Below are 23,501 nucleotides of genomic sequence, written 5' to 3'. Positions count from 1 at the left end.
CCTGCAGTAAAAAACGAAATTAAAGGTTTAATTGGGCTCTTTCCTCTGGTGCCGTCAACTCCAAGCTGGAGTCTCAACACAGTATTAACAGCGTTAATGGTTTCGCCATGCGAACCCATCCACAAATGCGATCTAAACTTGCTCTCGTGGAAGGTCGCCTTCCTGGTGGCGATCACGTCGGTAAGACGGATCAGCGAACTACAAACTTTATCCATGGATCCTCAATTTAGTTTTCCTGAGCAATCCGTGGTCCTGAGACCGCACCCGTAGTGCTTCCAAAGGTGGTGTCTGAGATGACTGTCGGAGCGCATCGTGCTTCCAACTTTCAATCATACGTCCGGCGCTGAATGCGCACTACACTCGCTAGACGAATCACGAGTACTTAAATTCTATTTGCAGCACGCTAGCGTTTTATGCACGTCCTCGCAAGGGCAACAAGGCCTTGCCCGATGGGTGGTAAACTGCATTACCCACTGCCATAAGATCAAGGGCAACCCACTTACACGTCTATACTATGTGTGACCTGGTGCACACCTTATGTTCCTGATCGTTCTTATTTATAGTAGGTAGTGGGGTGCCAGGGAGAAACCAACCCTGACACAAGGTTGTACAGTCAACCGTATTCAATAATATCGCAATGTACACAATTTTGTATTAGATTTTTACTTATCATTAATCATAAATGATTGATTCACCAATCTTGGATTACATATCCTCAAGTTAATAAAATAAACAAAGTATAATTTTGGATTCAATCATCCACTTTTTCAAATATGTTCCAGGTCTTCAGAAATCTGTTATTTCCCAATAATTAAACAATGTGTGCATATGAATAGATAACAGTCTAAGTGTTGTAACAAGTCCTTCTGTATAGCTCTATGCATTTCGGGAAATTGTTTCCCTTCTTCAGGAGCGGTCTATTCAGTTCTTTGTGTTTTTATTTCTGTCTACAATAGATAATGAACAATCTTTTAGTATATCTTGTCTTATTATACCAATCAATTATACATCATTTGTAGTCTGTCATTTATCCCTTTTCATCATCACCTGGATGATTCCACTTTATATATATTCTCGAGGTTTCTTCCTCCCATCTGTAACATCATTTTAGTTTCTTTGTTCTTCCTACAAGATCAAAATCAATAATGCATCTATGTAAAAATAATATAACTCTTACCCTATTGACAAAAATGTTTGATCCATATCTAATTGGCAGTTGACAATTCATACCAGTAATCAGTTTAGAGTATCAGACACATGCTTATCCTTGTTTGTTAAGAGGATTACCTGTGGTTAAAAAATGGCCCGAGTATTATTTGGTTGTGGAGTTACCAAGGGTTCAAGGTCCTGTGTTCATACACCCTCTATTATAGCTATGGCTGTATCTGACATTTTTAAGACCTTTTTCAAAACTTGGAGCTTATCTCCATCTCGCAAACATTGATTAAAAAAAAATATGTTGGCTAAGAAGGTAGGCCAAATTGCAGCTGTTAAAAAATTATCTTACCCAAGTCAAATGTCCATGGAAGTACCAACGGGGGTGTTTGGGTATATTATGCTTTGGTGCTAGTTTGTCCTGGGGCTTTCAAGTCCAACAATGAACTTCTCCACCTGCAAACTAAAGCAGGTAGGTGTGTATCCAGTACCCTTGGGGAAAAAAAAACATTCGGGAGCATAGGGTGATGTTTAAAAGATGCAAGAAGTCAGGAACTTCCCATTTAGGTGAAACCATTCCAAGTGAGACACTTTTATCAGCCATTGGTACCATGCATGGTCACATGCTTGTATTTTGGTAAAGTTGTTTTGGATGGTATTTTATTAATCGCAAAGCTATATGACTATCCCTGTGAACTTACCCAGAGTCTTGTATATGCATATTTTATGCATCAACATTATTCTTCCAAGTGTTTTGATTTCATACACGCACACATGCTGCACATACTCCATAAAATTAAGAGTGTCCTTCCATTAATAATTCCATTCTCGAAGCCCCATTTCCATTGTGTATTTGGTTCCTTTATAGCTGGCGCTCTGTGTGATCTTCGTGGTTATGTTCTTAATGTAGATCTGTTCTTGATCTTACTTTTAAGGACTGATAACTGATGGGAAAGAGCAAGTGAGTGAAAAAGAAATCAAGGATGAAGAATTTGAAGGTATGTCTTTAGGTTTAATGTGCCCATGCCTGCAGCTCTTCCACCATTGTTGAAAAGCATTTTCTTTCATTCTGTTCATCTTCATGTTTATTTCATGTTCTCTTTTTCCTATTTCTTTGTTTTAATGTATTTCCTTCCTGTCTTATTTCTTTGATCACAAGTGGGGGGGGGTCATGCCTCAATATTTCATAGTTCTGTCATTTGAAAACATTTGGTGCAGTAGAAGAAAACAAGTCTTCTTACAATCCATAAGAAGCTATCCTCTCCTTTATCCAACTTCACTTCTATGCCATTAATGTTTTATGAAGTGATTTTGTTCTAGACTTTAAGCAGAAGATTAGGGCATGCAACTTTAGCTTGGCTTGGAATTGTTTCCCACACTAAAGGGAGTACATAAAAGTGTAAGTATAATTGAAGCTTTCTTGTCTAATGCTGACTACATGCCATGAGAATATAATGCTGCTTAGAATCTTTTCAGATTTGAGGCGCATACTCCTGTTTGTTGCAAATGTTTTATTTGGTACAGGCTATAAACTCATATTGCAAAAGGATTCTTCATAAAAATAGCATGCGCTGTAGGTTACTAAAAATCTAAGACTGACTTAAAATTCACATTTTTGATTTTCATACTATTCTTTCCAATCACAATTTGAGTGTTTTATGAAAAATAGTCGCAATTCCTTACCAATTTATAACAAATAATATTTGATTACCCATTTAATAACCAGACTGGAGCATTTTTATGCTTTACGCAGACTTTTCTTTAAAAGGGCGGAGAAAGAAATGCACACAATATTACACAATGCAGGACCTATCCTCAAAGTTCTGAGTTTAGCACATAAAACTTATCACCGACTGCACCATAAGGCTATTTGCAGAGCTTAACCAGAGGCAAAGCCCAAATAGGACATCATAAACCATCGCATCTTACCTGCAGATCACATTTACTACCTTCTCCAGCATGGGGTCTGGCATGGATTCACATGCTCATGAATATTCCCCGTCGTCAGGCCGTGAATTCTCGGTAAAAGAAAGTTTCACGTTCACTTACAAACTGTCTTTCTCCTCTAAACCAATCACTGTACTCTGGACCATACTGCACCCAGCCAATGACTGCCCTCACCCTAAGCCCCTCCTCTGGCAGCCATCTTCCGATTGTTACAGCACATTCAAGTGTTGGGAGTCCTCGCGTTTTGCTCAGTGAGCTTTTCTACATTTTTGCGCTTTTTTTCAATAAAGTTCTATTTTTGTCAAAAAGAGCCCAGGGTACCCCTGCCCCCGAGGCGGGAGGCCTCGGTCAAGCCGGTGCAGAAGACACCGGAGAAGAGTATGCCATCCCCAAGCCCGAAAACGACCCCTCAGGATGCAAAAAGGGGGGTGGAGGGGGTAGAGGTCTCAACCGTACTCCAGGGCACAGATATTTCTTCCTCGGACAAGGAGGACCAGGTGTCAGTTCACAAAGTCCAGGAGGACATGGGGAACAAAGACGGCGGAAACGTTGAGGGGGATGATGACAGATGGAAATGCCACAATGTCGCTGGGCCCAGCAGGCCTAACCCCCCCTCGGTCCCCCCCCAACACCTCAGAGGGATGTATCGTTGGACATACTTTTGACCCTACACACCCTAGTGTCGGAAATCCAGAAGTGAATGCTGGCGGCGCATCCAACCCCGGTGACACCGAGCCAGCCTGTGGCAAAACAGAGGAGACGGCACCCTACGCCGCTGCATCAACCTCCAGACGTGCCCTTAAGGGACACAGGGACGGATGTGGCAACTACGGACACTTCCACCGACATGACCACAGTGGGTGGTTCGCTGCAGCCAAGGGCTTCTCCCCTGGAAAAAGTGGCCTTTTTCCATGCCGTGGTCGCCAGAGCGTCCGAGCTCTTCCAACTGACGCTGGAAGAGACGAAGAAGGAAGGATTTATATACCAACGGCGCAAGGCCAAAAGGAATCCTCTCCTGGATGACATTTGGGACGAGGGCCTAGCATTGATGAGAAACCCAGCCTCAGCTCCAGCCAAGAGGGATAGGCTAGAGAACAAGTACCAGTTTCTGGAGTCCGCACCCAAGTTGTCACGATTCCTGCCCTCGGCATATCAGGCTGGAGCTAGGTCACGGCCACCTAGTCAGCCCCTAACGCCCTCTCCATCTCCCCAGACACCTACTTGGACTCAGACTTAGCGCCTTTGGCACCAAGGTCACACACAGTCCTGAGATACACTTAGTATTGGACTTGCAATGTATTATGGGGCAATGGATGCCCCCATGTAATTCAGTTCCTTGAACTGGATGAGCGGTCTAGTCTTTCAGGTGTGGCTCAGCCCAGGGATTTCTGGGATACCTACAGACTATTTAAACCACACCCGGCCTGAGAAACATGCTTTGCATTTCTCTGCAATTGTAGCGTGACACTCGCTGTGTTCGGATCTCCTGAAGAGGCCCACTTTCTTCAGCGCCAGCGCACCTGCAAAAATAAGAACTTTGTTGCCAATACTCACCTCGAAGAGCATCCAACTCTTCTCAGTCTTGCGGATTCCTACGGCAGAGTCATCTCCATCTCGGCACGCCGCACCCCACCAAAGGGGAGAAGAATAGAAGAAAAGACGTTAGTAAGCATTCTGCAATACTTAGCTCTCTCGAATTTGCAAATGGAGTTTAATCCTTACCTGAACTCCCGTCGATCGGACAACTTCTGCTCCGGAGCATCCCGCCGATCTGAAAAAGGGGAAAAGACACATCAGGTTAGCGCAAAACATTTAAGGGGCGCCGCACATCGCGCATTCTCACCACAGCTCATCTCCTCCGCTCGCTTCCATGCTGGGTTACTGCGGCACCTAAAAGGACACGGAAATGACGAACATTGGTTAGTGCTAAGGAAGCCAATAAGCAACACGCTCTGCATTCCTACTTACTTCAGCAGCGCGTCACCATCCTCATGACCTTCACCTAATGAAAGAAAGACACAGTATTAAAGGGACTAGAGCCATCAGAACATTTGTAAGACTCATTCCAATTACCGGTTGGGCTGAAGCCGCAGCAAGCCCCGTCCACCGGGCCCGTGCCAGTGAAGCAACTAGGCACCCTCCAGCCCGCATCACCCAACGCACCCCTGCATCGAAAGCAGGACGGAGAGCGCCCCACATCAAAGAAAAAGGTGAGGAGAGGTCCGGGGGAAGGTTGGGACCCATGGAAGAAAAGGGGGGCCAGACAAGCAAGACCAATGGGGAATTGACCTATGATAATACTGTGTTTCAGGCCCAGTGCTTGGTTGTGCAAGTCCAGGGAAGGGTTCGAAGTGGTCGGAAGTCCGGGCCGGCTGAGTGGCGTCCCCGTGGATATCAGGTGAGCGTTACACAAGTGCCTACGTTCGCAGCCTTCCCCAGACTCAGTGGTTTCGGCGGCAGCGAGTAAGAAGTCCTCTAACCCCTCGACTTCATCCTCCGTTGCGCTGGAAAAGGAGGGGAAGAAGTTGGATGTCATGGGAAGAAAGGTGATCTATTCGGCGGTATGAACAGTCAAGGCAGTTAACACACTTGCAATCCTGGCCAGATACGATGGGAGCTGTGGTATAAGATGCCCCAGCTGCTGGAGTTTCTACCCGACGACAAGCGGGTCAAGGCTCTTTCCATCCTCCAGGAAGGGGAGGTGGCATCGGACCATGACATCACTGTGGCCCTGGATGTTGCGGACACAGGGTTCCGGCAGATGGGGAGTGGTGTCTGTCTCCGATGACGTGGCTGGCTGGAGGACACCAACTTCCGTAAGGAGGTCAAGACGAGGGTGCGGGACATGCCCTTAGACAGGGAGAACCTCTTTGGGAAGGCCGTTGATGAATCATTTCAGGCCATTAAGACGGACACAGACGGCGAGTGCCCTGGGCACTCTTCAACAACACTGCCCTTCTTTCGTGCCTCCGGTGGGAAGTCCGGCAGACTGTCGAATCTTTTCGGCGGCGGGTCCTCTTTGTACTGCCAGCCCTCCAGTTCCACGACCCAGGAGGCCTACAGGTGCCGTTCCAAGCCTTTCGGTGGAGGTAGTTGTCGTCGCTCCCAAGGCGGCACGCAGGCCCCCAAAGCAAGATTGAAAGGGCCAGGACGTCGGGCCCCCACCCATGCATCCCAGTGCGAGGCCGGCTGGTGGGCTTCATCAGCGAGTGGATGAAGATCTCCACCGACTGTTGGGTGCTTTCGCCCGCGGACACTCTAGAGTTCCAGCAGAAGTGTCAATGGATACCTCCGGTGGCCCGGCAAGAGCAGCACATCCTTCAGCTCCTGCAGGAGGTACGGGCCATAATAAGAAAAGGGGCCATAGAGCTGGTTCCAAAGCGACTTTGGGGCTCTAGAGTTTACTCCAGATACTTGGTAAAGAAGACCGGGGGCTGTAGGCCAATTCTAGACCTGCGGCGCCTTAACAAATACCTCAAGTTACAGAAATTCAGGAGGGTCACGTTGCAGCACCTGCTCGGCCAACTGGAAGAAGGACTTTCTGACATCGCTGGATCTGGAGGATGCATACTTCCCCATTCACGAAAAGCATCAGAAATTCATGCACTTCATAGTACAGGGAAGGTGCTATGAATTCAAGGCCCTTCGTTTTGGACTGAAGTCGCGCCCAGGGTGTTTACGAAGTGCCTGGCACCAGCGGCAGACCATCTGCGTCTAAAAGGGATACATGTGTACCTGTACCTCGACTGGCTCATCCAGGCCAAGTCAAGGGAACTGGCCGTCGAACACATGGAGGGGTCCGTCCGGGTGCTGACGGATCTGGGTTCTTCGTCAACTATCCAAAGTTCTGCTTGATACCATAGCAGAACGCGCTGTTCCTGGGGGCCAGACTCAACACGGACTCCTGCCTGTTGGCTCCCTCCGAGGAGCGGATAGTGGCCCTGCTAGGCAAGGTGCAACGGCTGTTGGCACTGGAGTGCAACGCTGTGCAGACCATCATGTCTCTGCTTGGCATGATGTTGTCATGCATCTACCTGATCCGGCTCTGCAGGTTGCGGCTGCGACCCCTTCAGGAGTTCCTAGACGCTCGCTGGATTCAGATGCCCGGGAGCTTCACATTCAAGATTGCCTCGACGAAGAGTTTGGTCGAGTGGCAAGGTGGTGGGGCATTCGCCTAAACGTTGCCGGGGACACAGCCTTTGAGTCCCCCGTACCAGGAGACGGTCACCACGGATGCTTCCTTGGAAGGCTGGGGATCCCACACCAGACGTCTCCACGCCAGAGTCATGTGGCTGCCGGAGGAGAGAGATCTCCACATCAATATACTGGAGCTGCGGGCAGTGTTTTGGGGCCTCAAGTCGTTCCTTCTGTCCCTCAAGGGCAAAGTGGTGAGGGTCTTCACGGACAACAACACCATGATGTTCTACATCAGAAAACGGGGGGGCACAAGATCCCTGGCGCGCTCCAAAGAGGCGCAGGCATTGTGGCACTGGGCCGTCGACCAATGGATGTTCCTCATCCCTTTTTCACCCGACTCCCTCAGCAGGGAACTGCACTCCTGCCACGAGTGGAAACTTCGACAGGACCAGGTGGATCGCTTCTTCTGCAAGTGGGGCAGACCCCAGATCGATCTGTTTGCAACGGCGACAAACTCCAAATGCCAGAAGTTCGCCAGCAGGTTCCACCAGCTGAGGAGCATGTCACACGTTCTCATTCCCGTGGGAAGGTCTGTTCCTATACGTGTTCCCTCCGTTGGCTCTTCTGCTGCCAGTCATCAGTCAACTTGAACGCTGCCGATGCAGGATGATCCTCATCGCCCTGGTGTGGCCCAGGCAGATTTGGTACCCGGACCTTCTCAGCCTGTCAACGTCACCTCCAGTAAAGCTGCTAGTGGTCGCGGATCTGCTCACCAGAGAAGGAGGTGCAATCCTGCACCATGACCCAGGATCGCTGAACCTGAAGGCTTGGCGGCTCCTGCAGCCCTAGAGTTTGGAGGGTAGGAGTTGCTGGCGGACTGCAGGGAGGTCCTGGCAGAGGGTTGTCGACTCTTAGGTGCTACGGACACAAGTGGAAGTGTTTCACTACGTGGTGTCAGATGCAGAGCAATCCTTTGAGGGTCACAGCCCTGCAGATTCTTCCATACCAGCTGTCCTTGGCCAAGGCGGGGCTGGTGCACATCTCTATCAAGGTGCCTCTGGTGGCTATCTCCCGCTACACCAGGTCTCATGGACTGTCTTCTCTTTGGTCCCACCGTCTCATCAAGGAGTTCCTCAAAGGACTGTTCCGATCGTTCGCGCCGTTGAAGGTGCCTTCCTCGGCGTGGGAGTTCAACGTGGTACTGACCAGCCTCATGGGTTTCCCCTTCGATTCCTATCATGCAAGATGGCTTTCCTCGTGGCCATCACATCTGCCAGGAGGGTGGGTGAGATGCAGGCCCTGTCCTGCAAACAGCTGTATATAACCTTTCACGACTCGAGGGTGGTGCTGCGGACGCACCCATCCTTCATGCCAAAGGTTCAGTCGGAATTCCACCTTTGGGCTTTGGTGTTGCCTGTGTTCTTCCCGAAACCTTTGTCGCCGGCTGAAAGGACTTTGCACTCGCTGGATGTGGCTCATGCTCTGAAGTTGTACGTGGCACGCACAAAGAGCTCCCGGAAGGCGTCTCAACTATTCATGAACTTTGGTCCAGTGAACCATGGAAGGCCTTGTCCAAAGCTATCATCTCCAGGTGGCTCTCCAGCTGTATCACACACTGTCATCGGTTGGCAAACCGACCGCTGCCCGGCTGTCCGAGAGCACATTCCACCAGAGCGATCGCTTCGATGACTGCGTTCCTGTCTGGTGTGCCCTTGCTGGACTTCTGCAGGGCTGCTACGGGGAGGTCTATGCCTACCTTCACAAGATTCTACTGCGTCAACAGGAATTCCAGGGAGGAGTCCAGGGTCGGCCAACCAGCGCTACGCAACTTGTTCGCTTGAAGGTGAGCCTGTTCCAGAGATAAGAGTATTTGCTTCTGTTGAGCCTTGACACCTCCCGTGGTTGTGTAATGTTGTACAGCTATGTATTCTTTATTCATGTGAATCCATGCCAGAGTGGGTCTGGCATGGATTCACATACAAGCCCTCCCTCCTGTCCCTCTGCGGCTCTTCTTGGTCATACTGCCACTTTACATGCTACCATATCTGAAGATGGCTGCCTGAGGAGGGTCTTAGGGAGAGGGAAGTAATTGGTTGGGGGCAGTATGACCCAGAGTACAGTGATTGGTTTAGAGGAGAAAGACAGTTTGTAAGTGAAATTGAACAGTTTTTTTCTTTTACTGTGGATTCCCGGCCTGACGATGGGGAATATTCATGAGCATGTGAATCCATGCCAGACCCATGCTGGAGAACAATAGTAACTTGTTCCATAACAGATACCCAGTGATTTTACTGAAATGGATTGTTTAACCGAAACAAATACATCGAAAAAAACAAATTTTTCTTCTTTTAAAAAAAAAAGTCTGCTTCTGAACCTGCTTAGAATCACATAGCTAGGAAAAACAATGTACAATGAAAAGATATACACATTTAGATACAAAGCATCCAGACCAAAAAAAACCCAATTGGTACCAACGCTATGCTGCTAGACCCCCACCGAGCCGCGGAGTGACTCGGCACCTCTCGAGCGAGGAACACACTCGTCCAGCTCATCTTTGTGCGAACATCCACACAGATTACATCTTGAAATTGTAAACATCAGTAATCTCAGGTTTACAAGCCTCGACTACGGAGGACCACATTGAGATCCTCACTACGCCTAGCAGTCTCTAGAAAATAGTGCCAGTGGAAATAATTGCCAACAGGACGCAATACATAACGTACAGCATTTCGTCCTGATGAAGACCGTGTACAAGATTGGGCTAAATAGGCTCTCCTAAACGGCTGAAACACCCCGGTGTAGACGCACCCTTAACCACAGTGCATTGCCACTGCTTACCACCAAATAGAACGATTGCTTTCCACAACCTTTGTTTTGTTGTTACTATGTGAAAGTGTTTTTTGTTATATATTGTATTATGTGAATTGTTGTGACAAACAACAACTGTGATGAAGTTTGTCTTGCACACAAAAATTGACAGTTCTACCAGACAACATCTGGCTCTGTTTTGTAAATCCTTTAGACTGTAAGTTTTTTGTTGAGACTTTCTGTGATGTCATATTATTGAAAGAAATTTCCATTTTATACCAATTTATAAAAATTGAAAAAGATTAACAAACCATCTTTTCTCAGAAGTAGACTGAGTTTTTCTTTTCTGTATGCAGAGGGTAATAGGGTTTATGAGTGTTTCTTTTAGCACATCTTTATCTGGACCCATTCAATTGTAATTTTGTGCATATAGTCCGACATCTAGTGGTAATCGCAGAGCATTGCATCTTGCCTTTCGAGGATCGAAAGGGGACGTCGCATGGACGTGCCTGTAACACTGTCCCTAATGTGACGTGTAGTGTACCCAAAATCCCTTGCTCGTCGAGGTCCCTCAGATTGTTTTTTTTCCCGCCCATCTAGCTGGTCGCCTTATACAGAGTTCTTACAAATTGCAAATTATATCCAGTAGGTGGAGTGGGGTCTGGGGATCTTTCTTTTTAATAATGTATTTCCTTCTCCCTTCTCTTTGCCCCTTAGGTTTTGCTGTCGCTATAAACCTGAGCTATGGACAGGACACCTTTTTTAAATTTTGCCCTTCTTGTAAAGGCAAGTATCCTTGGAAGGACATGCACTGCAGGTGCAATAAGTCTTCCTCAAGATCACCACGAGGCGTCTTGTCGGTCCTGTCAGCTCTTGCGTACTAAGAGGATTAAAGAGCATAGAGTTAAACGGTGGGCGGCCTACGCCGTGATGCAGGCTGAGCGTAGCTCCCCCGCCACCACAGGCGCAGAGAGTGACTAACTGACCGACAGCCGTGGCTCTGACACGGATGCCATAGACCTATCTTCAGAGCGACCACACTCCGAGCCGTCCTGCCCCGGCAGGTAAATGACAGCTCTGGCGAATGTACATCCCAGCGACAGGGACATATCCACTACTCACAAAGGTAAACGCACAACCCCACCGTACTGCCTCGAAGGACTTGTCGGGACGGTCAGACCAGTTGGTACGCTGATTTCTTCGACGGAACCCGCCGATCCACAGGGTCGGCAGCCCTGCCCACAACTGCGTAAGCGGCACGCGTCCGGGCACTCCACTGACAAGGGGTCAGCACCAAAATTCATAAGGCTGTCGAGACACCTTAAAGCGTGCCGACACAGAAGGTTCTGGCAACGTCAAAAGCTACGGCGAAGCCACTAGAACAGCCAAACATCCGCAAGAGTCTCGCGAAGATTGTTTTGGTGGCTAATAAGCCCAAAGACATGTCAAAAGGCACGTCCACACCCCGAGAAAGGCAGGAAGACTATTCTGAGGGCCACTAGCTAAAACTCTCTCAGATAAATCTCGACTGTCTAGATGTAGATCACCCCCACCCCCCCAAGAGGAGCCCTCTCCCCCCACTGCCCACCTACACCCCTCAGGCTCCTCCTTATGGACCAGAGATCGGTTTGAGGGGTGTATGGATAGACTTTCAAAATTCATGGACTTTTCAGAAAGGTTTACCATGCCTAAAAGGCTTAGTGAGGAGGACCTTTACCCCAGTGCTTCTAAATTTCAGAGGACCTCCTGCCCACTTCATGAGGATGTGTTTGTCTTGACGGATCAGGAAGAGGTTCCTCAGGACCCTTTTTCACAGGAATATGATCCCTTTGAGGACTCCACTGACTAGGCCCCAGCATTGGGGGGGGGATGAGCCACCAGTGGATAACCCACCATGGATGTCATCCACCAATACCGCAGATCCAGACACAATATGCATGGATCCTTCTGCATCTCCAACTGTTAGACGGGCATCCCCCATAGATGACCAGATGGCATTTATTGCCATTCTGAAAAAAGCGGCTGAACATTTTCAGATTGCCACGCAAGAAGTAGTGCAAGACACTGACTTTGTGGAAGATATTCTGAAGGGGAAGCCACCTGCAAGTCAGGCTATACCTTTACTGAACTCCATTAAACAGCGTATCGTCCCTTCTTTGCTTACACCTTCACAAACAAGGGCTGTGAACCCATGGGTGGAGAAACTTTTTCGCCCCTCACCTACAGATCCTCTCTACATTTGGGGACATGCCACCCCAGATTCCCTTGTGGTGACTACAACTAGAAAGCGAGCGGGGGTACCCTTGTCCACTGGTGAGGCAACACATGGTCCTCGGGACAGGGATCAGCTGCCTCAAACCAGTATCCGCCTAGAGGACAGCGCTGTTACAAAGGAAGGGATCGCAATGCCACCCCTAGAGGCTCCCGGCCACCAATCAGAAATGACTTGGAGATCCAGGTCCCCTCCCATGCCTCCCCGGTCGGTGGATGGATAACATCATTCTTACACGCGTGGGAGGGAATTACCACAGACCAGTGGGTGCTCAAGGCAGTCACCCACTGTTATTGTATCTAGTTCAGCCGCCCACCTCAATATCAACCTCCAAAGTCCAGGCGGCAAGAGGTCGAGATCTTGCAGGAAAAAGGCACAGTCGAAGTCGTACCCGTTTTACAGGTAAACAAGGGTATTTATTCGGTGTACTTCCTTGTACCCAAAAAGGATCTCACCATGCGCCCTGTGCTAGACTTGCGCCCAGCGAACACATTTGTCAAACCACAATAGTTTCGAATGATAACGCTGCAAGAGGTAATCCTTCTACTAACACAGGGGTATTACATGGCAACATTGGACATGAAATATGCAAGTATGCATCTTTTTAATGTTGCCGGCACACAGAAAATACCTAAGGTTCATGATAGAAAACAAACACTATCAGTTCAAGGTCCTTCCCTTCGGCATTGCCTCAGCCCCAAGGGTATTTACAAAGGTGCTGGCAGTAGCGACAGCTCACCTGCGCAGGCAATTCATCCCAGATAATCCTTTCCTCAACGACTAGCTCATAACAGAGGACACATACGGAACATGCCTGTCAAACACCCAGAAGACGATACATCTACTCTTCAGTCTGGGATTCTCGATAAACGAGATGAAGTCCAGCCTAGACCCCCGCCAAGTCCAGCAATTTCTGCGGGCTCTAATTCAGACAGAAGACTGCCTTGTCTTCCCCTCCAACGAGAGGGTTAAAAACATGCTGTTTCAAATCCCTCAAATCATCCCTTGAATGTAGCCAGTCAAGAGTTGACGGTAGCCAAGGCCATGTGACTGTTAGGAATGATGGCATCCTGCATTTATTTAGTCCCTCAGACACGTTTGCGCATGCGCCCCATGCAAGAGTGCCTCAACAGCCAATGGTGTTGGGCCAACAGACAATGGGACGATCTAGTGGTTGTCTCTGCAGCCCTCGTTCTCTCACACTTTCTCCAGTGGTAGTCGAGGGAAAACCTCTTGAAGGGGAAGAACTTCACTACCCCTGCAGCAGAAGTCACTCACTACGGACGCATCTCTCACAGGATGGGGGCTCACCTCCTTCAGGAGACGGTGCACAGTGTTTGGTCCCCAGCAGTAGCATCCAACCACATAAACCTGTTGGAGCTGTTAGCGTTATTCAAGGCTCTGAAGGCTTTTCAGACAGTTACAGGGAAAGACAGTTCTGGTCCTCACAGACTGCACCACGGCCATGTTTTACCTGAACAAACAGGGGGGCACACTGTTGGGGAGGATTCTCATTCTATGGCTAATTACCTATAGAGTTCCCCAGCAGCTTTGCTGGATTTGAAGGGTTTGTTTCTTTTTTTCCTGCAAAGAATGACTCTTTTTTCCACGCTTAGGCATTTTTGCTATGTGTGTTCTAGGCTATTTTTGTGTTTATGGTCTATGGGATTTTCTCAACCCCATAGGAACTATCTTTATTCACATGTGTTACACAGCACCCTCCGTGCAGTGACACAGGGGTGTCGTAGCGACCTCCAAACATAGACTCCATACCCTTGGACTGACTACTGTCTCCCAGGGCATGTTAAGTCCCCATTGACTTTACTAGTCAATTTTTGTGAACTAAACCAGTACAACCCATCTTACTATGGAGGTAATGGGAAGGGTTAATAGTTTTTCCCTTATGTTCATTTTCGAGAGGGTACCGTACAGTCCCTCTCTCAAAAGTTTCTGGCTGGTGGCAGTGGTTACTACTGTAAATATTGGACCGCAAATATTTCCCTATGGGATTTTCCCATTGTTCGAGGCTACCACATTTTCTGATAGCCTCTAACAGACCGCCAGTGTCTTTTAAAATTAACTTTACTCCGGTAGGTTTTATTTGCCAGAACTTCAATATAACTTCTTTATCGTGTCTTTCTCTAAACTCCTAACCCAGGTCGGCGATCCATTGTTCGTCCTTTTGGCGGGCTTCTGCCAAGAAGCCCTCCTTTCGGCGCCACTGAGTCTGGGGTGGGTCTGTTGTGTAGGAGGGGGAGTAGGACCCCTGGACAGGGTTGCCTTCGCAACCCAGGTCGCACTCTATCCTGATAGGCTGGAGGGTCTCCCGCCAAGATGACCACTCCACTGTGTGAGTGACAGCTAGGCTGTATGAATGGGGCTCCTTTTGTATAAAAGCAGGGTCCTGAGGACTGGAAGAGCAAGACGTCGCCACTGGAACGAAGAAGCCAGAGAGGAGAGAAGCCAAAGACATCTGCAATGACTGAACCACCGGTGAAGCCCTGCTGCAGCGTCTCACCACTTTTCTCCACACCACGAGAGAAGATCTTCATCTGCAAGAGCCTTCTTCCCTTGAGCTGGTGGGGCCAACCAGTTTGACAATCGCCTTCCTGGACCTGCCTTGGTCGAATCGCCAGTACCCAGTACTCTGTACTCTGAGGCCGGATAGCCAGGCACCAGTCCACCCGGACCGCGATTTAAAGAAGCGTACCTTTTATTCGTCGGGCAGCACCGCGGCTGGTTTCCTCCCTGGGTAGTGCAGTAACTCGAACCTTCCCCCACGACGAGAGCCTCTTCCTCTGCTGGATCCCCCGAACTGCAGGAACTACCAGGAACAACCGCCACCGCAGGAGCCACTTCTTCATTTTAAAGGTACATTGTTCCGCCAGGCTGCTCTTTCTTCACGGTAGAACTAAATGTGTTTTAAATCCTTTACCTACCTGTTGGGTAGGCTGCCCCTCTCTCTTATCATTGTCTTTCACCTTCTGCATCCACCTTTTCAAAATCGTTAACCAAAGGCTTGACTGCAGCTACAAGAACATTTTGCTCCTGGGCCCTTGCCCCCCTGTACCACTGACTCTGGTACAGGCCTACTGACTCTGGCTACATTTGTTAGAACTGCCTTCTTTAGATTGCTTTTCAACTAGAACTGTGTTGGTGCACCTGCTTCGTATAACTACCTTTTTCTTCCCCTTTCTAAACCTTGTGAAATGCCATTTTGCTCAGTTTTCATTAAAGTATATTCTATACTGACGCACTGTCTTGCTTAATCTGGTTCACAAGCTTATGGGAAGTGTTGCTAGAGTGTGTAAGAAGCTATTTCTGTATAACTTGTGCTTTCCCTCTCTTGTGAGAAATTGCTAGAGGATCCCTTGTGTGTGGTTTCTACTGTGCCGTTTTTCTCAGTTTTCACTCTGGTTCACTTGGTATTCAATTTAAATAGGGAGTGTGTATATTTTTCGTTGACTTATTTTAATTTGCTTGATAACTGTGATTAATGTGTTTTACTAGAAGTGTATAAAATAAACATATATCTATTTCTTAATACAAAGCTTTGGTCAGTGTTTCCTTGTACCACAAGTACTGTAGACCTAATGTGTAAACCCTGAATACTGCTTATCTCCCTCTTAAGATAGGTCTGACTGCTCAGCCACAGCTACCAACTAAATCTTTGTGGTACAGACTGATACCAAAGGGGATTTATTGCTCTCACCTGTAGTTCTAATCTTCTGTATTGCTCCCTAAGTGAGCATGCACAGGATTCTGCCTAACACACACACACACACACTCTCAAGAGCTATCCAAACTGTCACAGAACATTTGGAAGTGGGCTCAACACGTTCCAGGGGAACTCGATCTTCTGGCAGATGTGCTCAGCAGAGACTTCCTCTACCCACAGAGTACGAATGGAGACTACACAGACATTGTCTCCAACATTTTTGCAGAATGGGGCTTCCCAGAGATCGACTTTTGCAACTCTGGAGAACTCACAATGCCCAGATTACGCCTCCAGGTACCCTCAGAACCGCTCCAAGGAGAACGGTCTCTGGATAACATGGTCAGGGAAATTTGTTTATGCTACCCCCTCCCCCCACATCCCTACTCAACAAGCTAGTGCACAAGATGCACCAGGAACCAGTTACCATGATACTGATGGGCCCGCCAACCCTGGTTCGCCCATTTGATGGAGATGTTGATCTAATCTCCAATGAAACTGCCTTGACCATACGACATGCTATTGCAGGACAAGGGGGAAACACTTCATCCATGCCCGCAAACTCTCAATTTAGCGGCCTGGCTCCTGAGGTCATAGAGCTCAGGCACCTCCAACCTCCGCAGAGCTGCATGGACATACTTAAAAGTAAGAAAGCCTAACACCAGACATTGCTACTCCAATAAGTGGCAACTTTTTGTCATCTGGTGTAATTCCAAGAGCATAGATCCCATAGACTGCTCTCCTACTCGTATTGTACTATACCTGACTCATCTTCTTGACTCTGGTCTGGTTTTGAATTCCCTAAAAGTCCACTTAGCTGCTCTTTCTGCTGGGACGTGGTATAGGCTGAATGTGTTGTGGTGGAAGATCCCAGCAATCAAAGCTTTCATGGAAAGGGTTAAAAGACTCCATCCCCCATTTTAAACCGAGCTCCCGGATGTGACTTAAATGTAGTACTAACTAGACATATGGGATCTCCCTTTGAACCGATGCATAAGGCTAGCCTTAAAGCACTCACTTAAAAGACCGCCTTCTGAGTGGCAATCATTTCAATAAGAAGAGTTGGTGAACTACAGGCCCTTTCAGTTCTAGACCCATTTGTCACTATCCACAAAGACAAGGTGGTTCTGCGCACTCACCCACGGTTTGTGCCCAAATTCATTTCAAAGTTCCATGTGAACCAATCAATAAAACTGCCCACCTTTTTCCAGAACCCCACTAGCGTGGCAGAAAGAAGCCTACATACACTGGATGTGTGTAGGGCTGTCATATCTGGAACAGACTAGACCACTAAGAAAGACCAACCAGTTTTTCGTACCACCTGTGGTGGCTGGTGAAGAAGGGGGACCCTGTCTCTAAATCGGCCATCTCCTAGTGGATTGTCAATTGCATCACATTCTGTTAGACTCTTGCCAAGAGAGATCTGACCTTCAAGCCTAGAGCACACTCTACTCTGGACACTGGGGCTTTGATAGCATTCATTGCAAATGTCCTTCTCAAGTCCATTTTGAAGGCGGCAACCTGGAGTTCTGTACACCCCTTTACAAAACACTACTGCCTGAATACTTACTCTAGGTCTGATTTTCAGGTGGGACAAGCGGTGCTAAGATAGCTCTTCACTACTGTTACTTCTCACCTCCCTCCTCCAACTATGGGTACATCTCGCTAATCTATGCAGAGCATGTGATTCTAAGCAGATTCACAAGCATCAGACGACATGCATTACTCTAGCATTTCTGATGATTGTATCTGCTTAGATTCACATGTGCCCACCCTTCCTCCCCACTCGTATGGAAGGAACATGGACATTTTACTATCTCTCTTTCTGTACTCCCTCACAATAGTCATAATGCTCCCTCACGGCAGAAAAAATACAATCGGAGGGACCTTGACGCGTGAGGGATTTTGGGTAAACTACACGTAACGTTAGGGATAGTGTTACAGGCACGTCCATGTCGACTTCCCCTTTCGCTCCGCGAAAGACAAGATGCAATACTCCGCGATTACCACTAGATGTCAGACTATATGCACAGCATGTGAATCTAAGCAGATACAATCAGAAATGCTATTACAGCGAGTAATGCATCTCATATATATGGTGGGGCGAGGTAAGTGGTTAAAACGGGTGGGGAGGGAATTAAAAACCTAGGGAAACAGGTCTTTAGGGGGGGTGAGCCCCCAAATAAAAAAAACATTCAGTATGTTTTCGATGCATTTGTTTCGTTACAAAATCCATCCAACATTTTCTTCAGTTAAATCATAGTAAACTTCATAACCCATGATCATTTAAACGTTGAGCGGTGTGATAATACTCGCCTCTAGTCTTTAACAGAATTAAGTTTTGTAATACTATAGAAAATGTACATTCTTTAGCAACACCGGAGGCTTCGTAATATGCTTGTTCAAAGCTTACTCCCAACTAATAAGGTCATTAATCTGAATGTTTAAAATAGAACTCTTTTAAAAGTAGTCAGCCACTCGCAAGATATTCTCTAACCTTGCACCAACATTGATGGCCCTTGACACCATTCTTGAAAGGTGGGCTTCAGACAACCTATCTGGCCAGCTCAGGAAGAAGGCCTGTTTTCATAGCCTTTGAGATGCCTCACAATGCACGATTGTTATGCCCTAAAATTCATGTAGGAGTTGGACCTAATCCCCACCTTTGTCCTCGAAGAAATCTGAAATGTTACTCCTTCGAGAAAAAAATTAATATTTGTCAACGTCTAGAGACGCAATATCTGATACCCTCTTATAGGATATGCCAGTGTCCCACAAAGATCCTTTAAATTCAACTGCATGTTATCTGGGCAGGTTTCGTAGATATCCCAAAGAGTAGTGTATTTAGCTACTCTGGGTTTACCTTTTTCTAATGCCTTTCAGAAACCCCAGACAAGGGTTTCTGATTTCCTCCCTCCTTCCCACTGGGTTTCTACCAGTTTATTTGTGGCTTGCCTACATACCTGACCTAAATGATTTTGCCATTACAACAGGACTCCCCTTCTACTGCTAATTGAGACTAAACTTTCAAAACATGCACTACATCTGCTGAATGGGAATGTAAACCCCTCCCCGCCCCCCCCTTCCAGGCACCGGGTATTTGAGATAACCAATGGCTGCCGCGTTGTTCTTGCTTGGTTCCAAAGAGTCTTTATTTCAGCCCCTCCCAAAAGGAGTCTCCATCTGTTCCAGAAATCTTGCAGGCCAGACTAGCCTGACGGTCCTCTTTTATTAGGATGAAAGGCCCATTGTAGGTTGGTCAAAAGATTAACTACCTGGGGTAGAAGTATTGGAAAAGCTATAGAATGTTTCAGCAGAGTTGGAAAAAAGTCTTAAACTGTCCAAAAAGGATTTCTGGGACCAGTTTTACCTCTTGTTACCATGTCTGGACTAGAACTCTGGAAATCATGGGAAATTGTGGCAACTCCTAATCAGAACCCACTGCAGTAGAAACGTGTCCCTCTCCATCCTCTCCAGATCTGGCCACCAACTGTAGAAATTCAGAATCTGTGTTTAATTAAGATTCAAAAGGATTTGACTCGTACACATCACTCTCCCTTCTCATTCCTTCAAACATGTGTCTCAGTCGCCAGACGTTGTGGTTGCAAAGGTACCTGGCGTTCCTGAATAGAACTATGTTAGATAGCCGAAGTAGATAATCTGCCTGCACTGAATCTGGTGAGCCATACTGTAATGGCAGAAATCCTTGTCTAATTCTGGTAGGATCTTGGATCACATGCCCCATTGACTCACCTCACTGCCGAGATGTAGTCCATCAGCCAGAGAATTTAAAAAGTTACCTTGTCGCCTGCCAAGCATTTGATCGAGAAAAATCCTGCTAGTAACATCGGGCAATGATATGCAAGTTAAACTCTTCCTCTGACCATTTTCCTCCTGTACAAATATTTCCATATCGAGCTACCCTGCCTGGTCTGCTGGCATAGAATTATATTAAATCATCTGGAGGAGACCCAAAAATCACCCTTCTGTTTAAAACTTCCATGCGATCCACCCGCTGACCTCCATCTCGGCTTCTTCTGTCAGGGGTACTGCCTAAGTATAAGATGGCCCTTTTTCAGATGCTGTGGTTTTTTTCTGTTTTTAGTTTTTTTTTAACAGCTTTATTTATATTTGCACACTGGTTATGCACATACATTTGTAACAGTCATTTAGTGGTCATACAACTTAAACCAGTTAGCTTTCTTCAGTGGTTGGGCATTCCCGTTCTGTTAACTCAGCCAAATATTGCTTATACCTCGCCCATATATTTCTGGGTTTGGAGGAGGGCAACACTGAGTCAATGTATAGTTCCTCGGTGTCGTTGGCCCAGATCATGTCTTTGTTCCAGTCTTCTTTGGTCGGTGGTTGAAAATTCTTCCACCTCATCAATATGGCCCTTTTGGCTACCAACAGACTCAAATTTAACAATCTGCGCCACGTTGGGTTCATTTTCCCCACCGCCCCTAGCATGCATATTCGCGGAGACCATTCCATCGGTTGATCTGCCATCATGTCCAGTGCTCCGCAGACCTCTGACCAATATTGTTTCAGTTCTCTACAGTCCCATAACATATGAAATATGTTGGCATTTTCACTGTTGCATCTTGTGCAGGTGCCGGGCATGGAGGGGTATATTCTCTTAAACTTTTCTGGGGATTAATGTGTCTTGTGTATTATCTTATAGTGTATCAGCTTAAATCTTGAATTGCATGATATCTGCTTGGTTAGTTAGCATATCTGCAACCATTCCTGATCTTCTATTAGTTGCCCCAGATCTTGCTCCCACCTGCCCTTGGCTGCGTGGATCTCCCTCGGTCGTGTCTGTATTATAATTTTATACAAAGCAGAGGTCGTTATTTTCTGAGTCCCCCCTGTGTATATAGCCTAATGCCATGTTGATTTCAGGTTCGTTTGGGTATGATGGAAACATATGGCGTGTAATGTCGGCCACTCGGTCATATATTGTTTATACCCATTCGTGTTTACCACTATGTCATTGATGTCTTCCCAGAGTATAAAGTGTTTTTCCGGGAATAGCTGCCCCCATTGTGTGACACCTTTAGCGCTCCAGTGCATTGCCACTTCACCCTCAATGGATACGGATGTATGTGGGTCGCCCCAGATTGCCATGCTTGGATGGTATAATTTACTAGTTTCAAATACGTCAGTGATTTTAGACCATGCCGTGATCGTGACCTTAGTTGGGTTTATCGTGTTGTATTGCTTGGGAGTAGGCCTAGTCAGCCTTTGTAATGCCAACACCGCTTCTCGCTCCCCTGTGGAGGGGGTGGGGGTCCTGGGTTGATGAAGGTTGTGGCCCAGCCCGCAGCAAAGTGCGCCTGCGCCGCAAGGTAGTATATTTCCATGTCAGGCGCCATCAGCCCACCCCTGGGATACGTATCAGACAGGACCCTCCAGCTTAATCTAAGATGTCCACCCCATACGAACGCTATGCAGGCACTATTGATTTTGGAAAACAGAGCTCGACGAGGCCAGACTGGAACTGTGCTGAAAAGGTAAGAGTTTCGGAAGTACAATCATTCTAATCAGCGCTATCCTCCCCATCAATGATATGGGTAGGGCGCTCCAACTCTTCATTTTGATGCATAGTGCTTCTGTCAGAGTATTGTAATTCAAAGTGCGGGACAATTGGGCTGTCCTAGCTATGCGAGCGTCCAGATATATGATGGGGACCGGGCTCCATATGAGGCCATGCAGGTTTCGGGGTTGAATTGTGTTGTCATTTAGCGGGAATATCTCAGTCTTGTTGGGGTTAAGGCGTAGGCCTGAGTATTCGCCGAACTTCTCCACCTCTGCTAGGACCTTGCTGAGTTTGTGATCAGGATTTTTTAAGTATAATAGGATGTCGTCAGCATACAGTGTTATGACGTGCAGTTAACCTTCGATCCGGATCCCAAATGTACTATAGCGTGACCTAAGAATGTCTGCAAGTGGTTCTATGACTAAACCAAAGAGGAGCGGGAATAGTGGACAGCCCTGTCTTGTACCTCCGAACAGTTCCAGTATGTCTGTGAGGGATCTGTTGATTCTAATCCTCGCCTGGGGTCGTGTGTATTGTATTTTAATCCATTTTATGAATTGTGGGCCGAAACCATAATTCCGCAGCACCCCAAAGAGAAAGGGCCAAGAAACTGTCGAATGCCTTCCGCATATCAAGGGAGACCGTTATCCCTTGGGTCTCAAGAGGTATTGTGGCAATGATCTGGTAGCATCGTCTAATATTAGTCGCTGTGAACCTTCCCGTTTTAAACCCTGGTTGATCCTCATGTACCATATATGTCATCAACGGTGTGAGCCTAATAGCTAGTATCTTCGCTAGGATCTTAGCATCTGTGTTTATTAAGGATAACGGTCGATAGGACCCGCAATCTTCGGGGGGTTTCTCTGACTTGAGCAGGAGTCTAATTATTGCCTCTCTTGTGGTTTCAGGGAGCTCCCCTTTTTGTATTGCCTCCCTCCACACGGCATGTAGTCTGGGTGCCAGTAAATGACAGAATTCTTTGTAGAACTCAGCTCCAAACCCATCCGTGCCAGGCAATTTCCCATTGGGGAGTGCTTTTATTGCTTCAATTTGTTCAGCTTCAGTGATGGGTTCCTCCAACGATTCTCTAGTGGCCTCTGCTATAAGGGTTGTGGGTATTCGGGAGTGATAATGTTCTATTTCGGGTTCTGTGACAGTGCTCTGTGGGGACTATAAGTCCTTGTAAAATGCATAAAATGTGTCTTTCAGTTTCATCTGGTCAGTGGTTACTGTACCATCTGCCGTAAGTATGCAGGGTATGGTCGTGGGGCCCCTTTCACCACGCACGGTTCTGGCCAATAGCCTCCCAGGTCGTTCCCCTTCGCCGTATCTACGCGCCGCAACAGGTCTATCAAAGTATCTGACCTCTTGGTCTGCTGCTTCCATGTGTTCATCTAGCTGTGTCTTGATTTCTGAGCTGAGTTGGGTAAGTGCATATTGGGATTGCAGGGCTGCTATTTGCGTCTCTAGTCGGGGTAGTCTACCCGTAATATCGTTCAGGATTCCTCCTTCTATGGATATCGACTGACTTCTGATGCATACTTTAAACGCCTGCCATAAAGTAGCCTGGGTTGAGACCGAGTTTTCGTTTATATCAAAATATTCTCGTATGTGTTGTTCCATTGAGTTTTTATAAACCTGGTCTTTTACTGCTGCCGACTTGAATCTCCATGGTGGACGGTCATTAGGTTTATCGGGGATTATCAGTGTTAATTGTATCGGGGAGTGGTCTGAGTATGTCCTAGGGTGAATGCGCGAGCCTGTGACCCATGCCATGCTACCCGTATCTATTAGCCATAGGTCTATTCTGGAGTGCATGTCGTGAACCGAGGAATAATGTGTATTCTCTCATGTCCGGGTGTAATGTTATCCAGGCATCCCTCAGATTCAGGTCCGATATATGTGAGAGTATTGACTGCGCTGCT

General features: G+C 47.3%; 1 protein-coding gene across 1 annotated transcript in view; it reads left to right on the top strand.

Annotated features, from left to right (window-relative positions):
* The window catches only part of LOC138580896 (interferon-induced very large GTPase 1-like), a 640,286-nt gene that overhangs the window by 393,810 nt on the left and 222,975 nt on the right, over positions 1-23,501 (top strand). The window contains exon 4 of the mRNA XM_069651803.1: positions 2,091-2,153. Within this exon, the coding sequence (XP_069507904.1) occupies positions 2,091-2,153 (63 nt within the window). The remainder of the gene's footprint in view (positions 1-2,090; positions 2,154-23,501) is intronic.

This window comes from Ambystoma mexicanum, chromosome 3p (genome assembly GCF_040938575.1).
Source record: "Ambystoma mexicanum isolate Mex_15411 chromosome 3p, UKY_AmexF1_1, whole genome shotgun sequence".
Taxonomy (NCBI): Eukaryota; Metazoa; Chordata; class Amphibia; order Caudata; family Ambystomatidae; genus Ambystoma; species Ambystoma mexicanum.
Note: the sequence above shows the minus strand (reverse complement) of the source record. Positions and strands in the feature narration are given on the sequence as shown.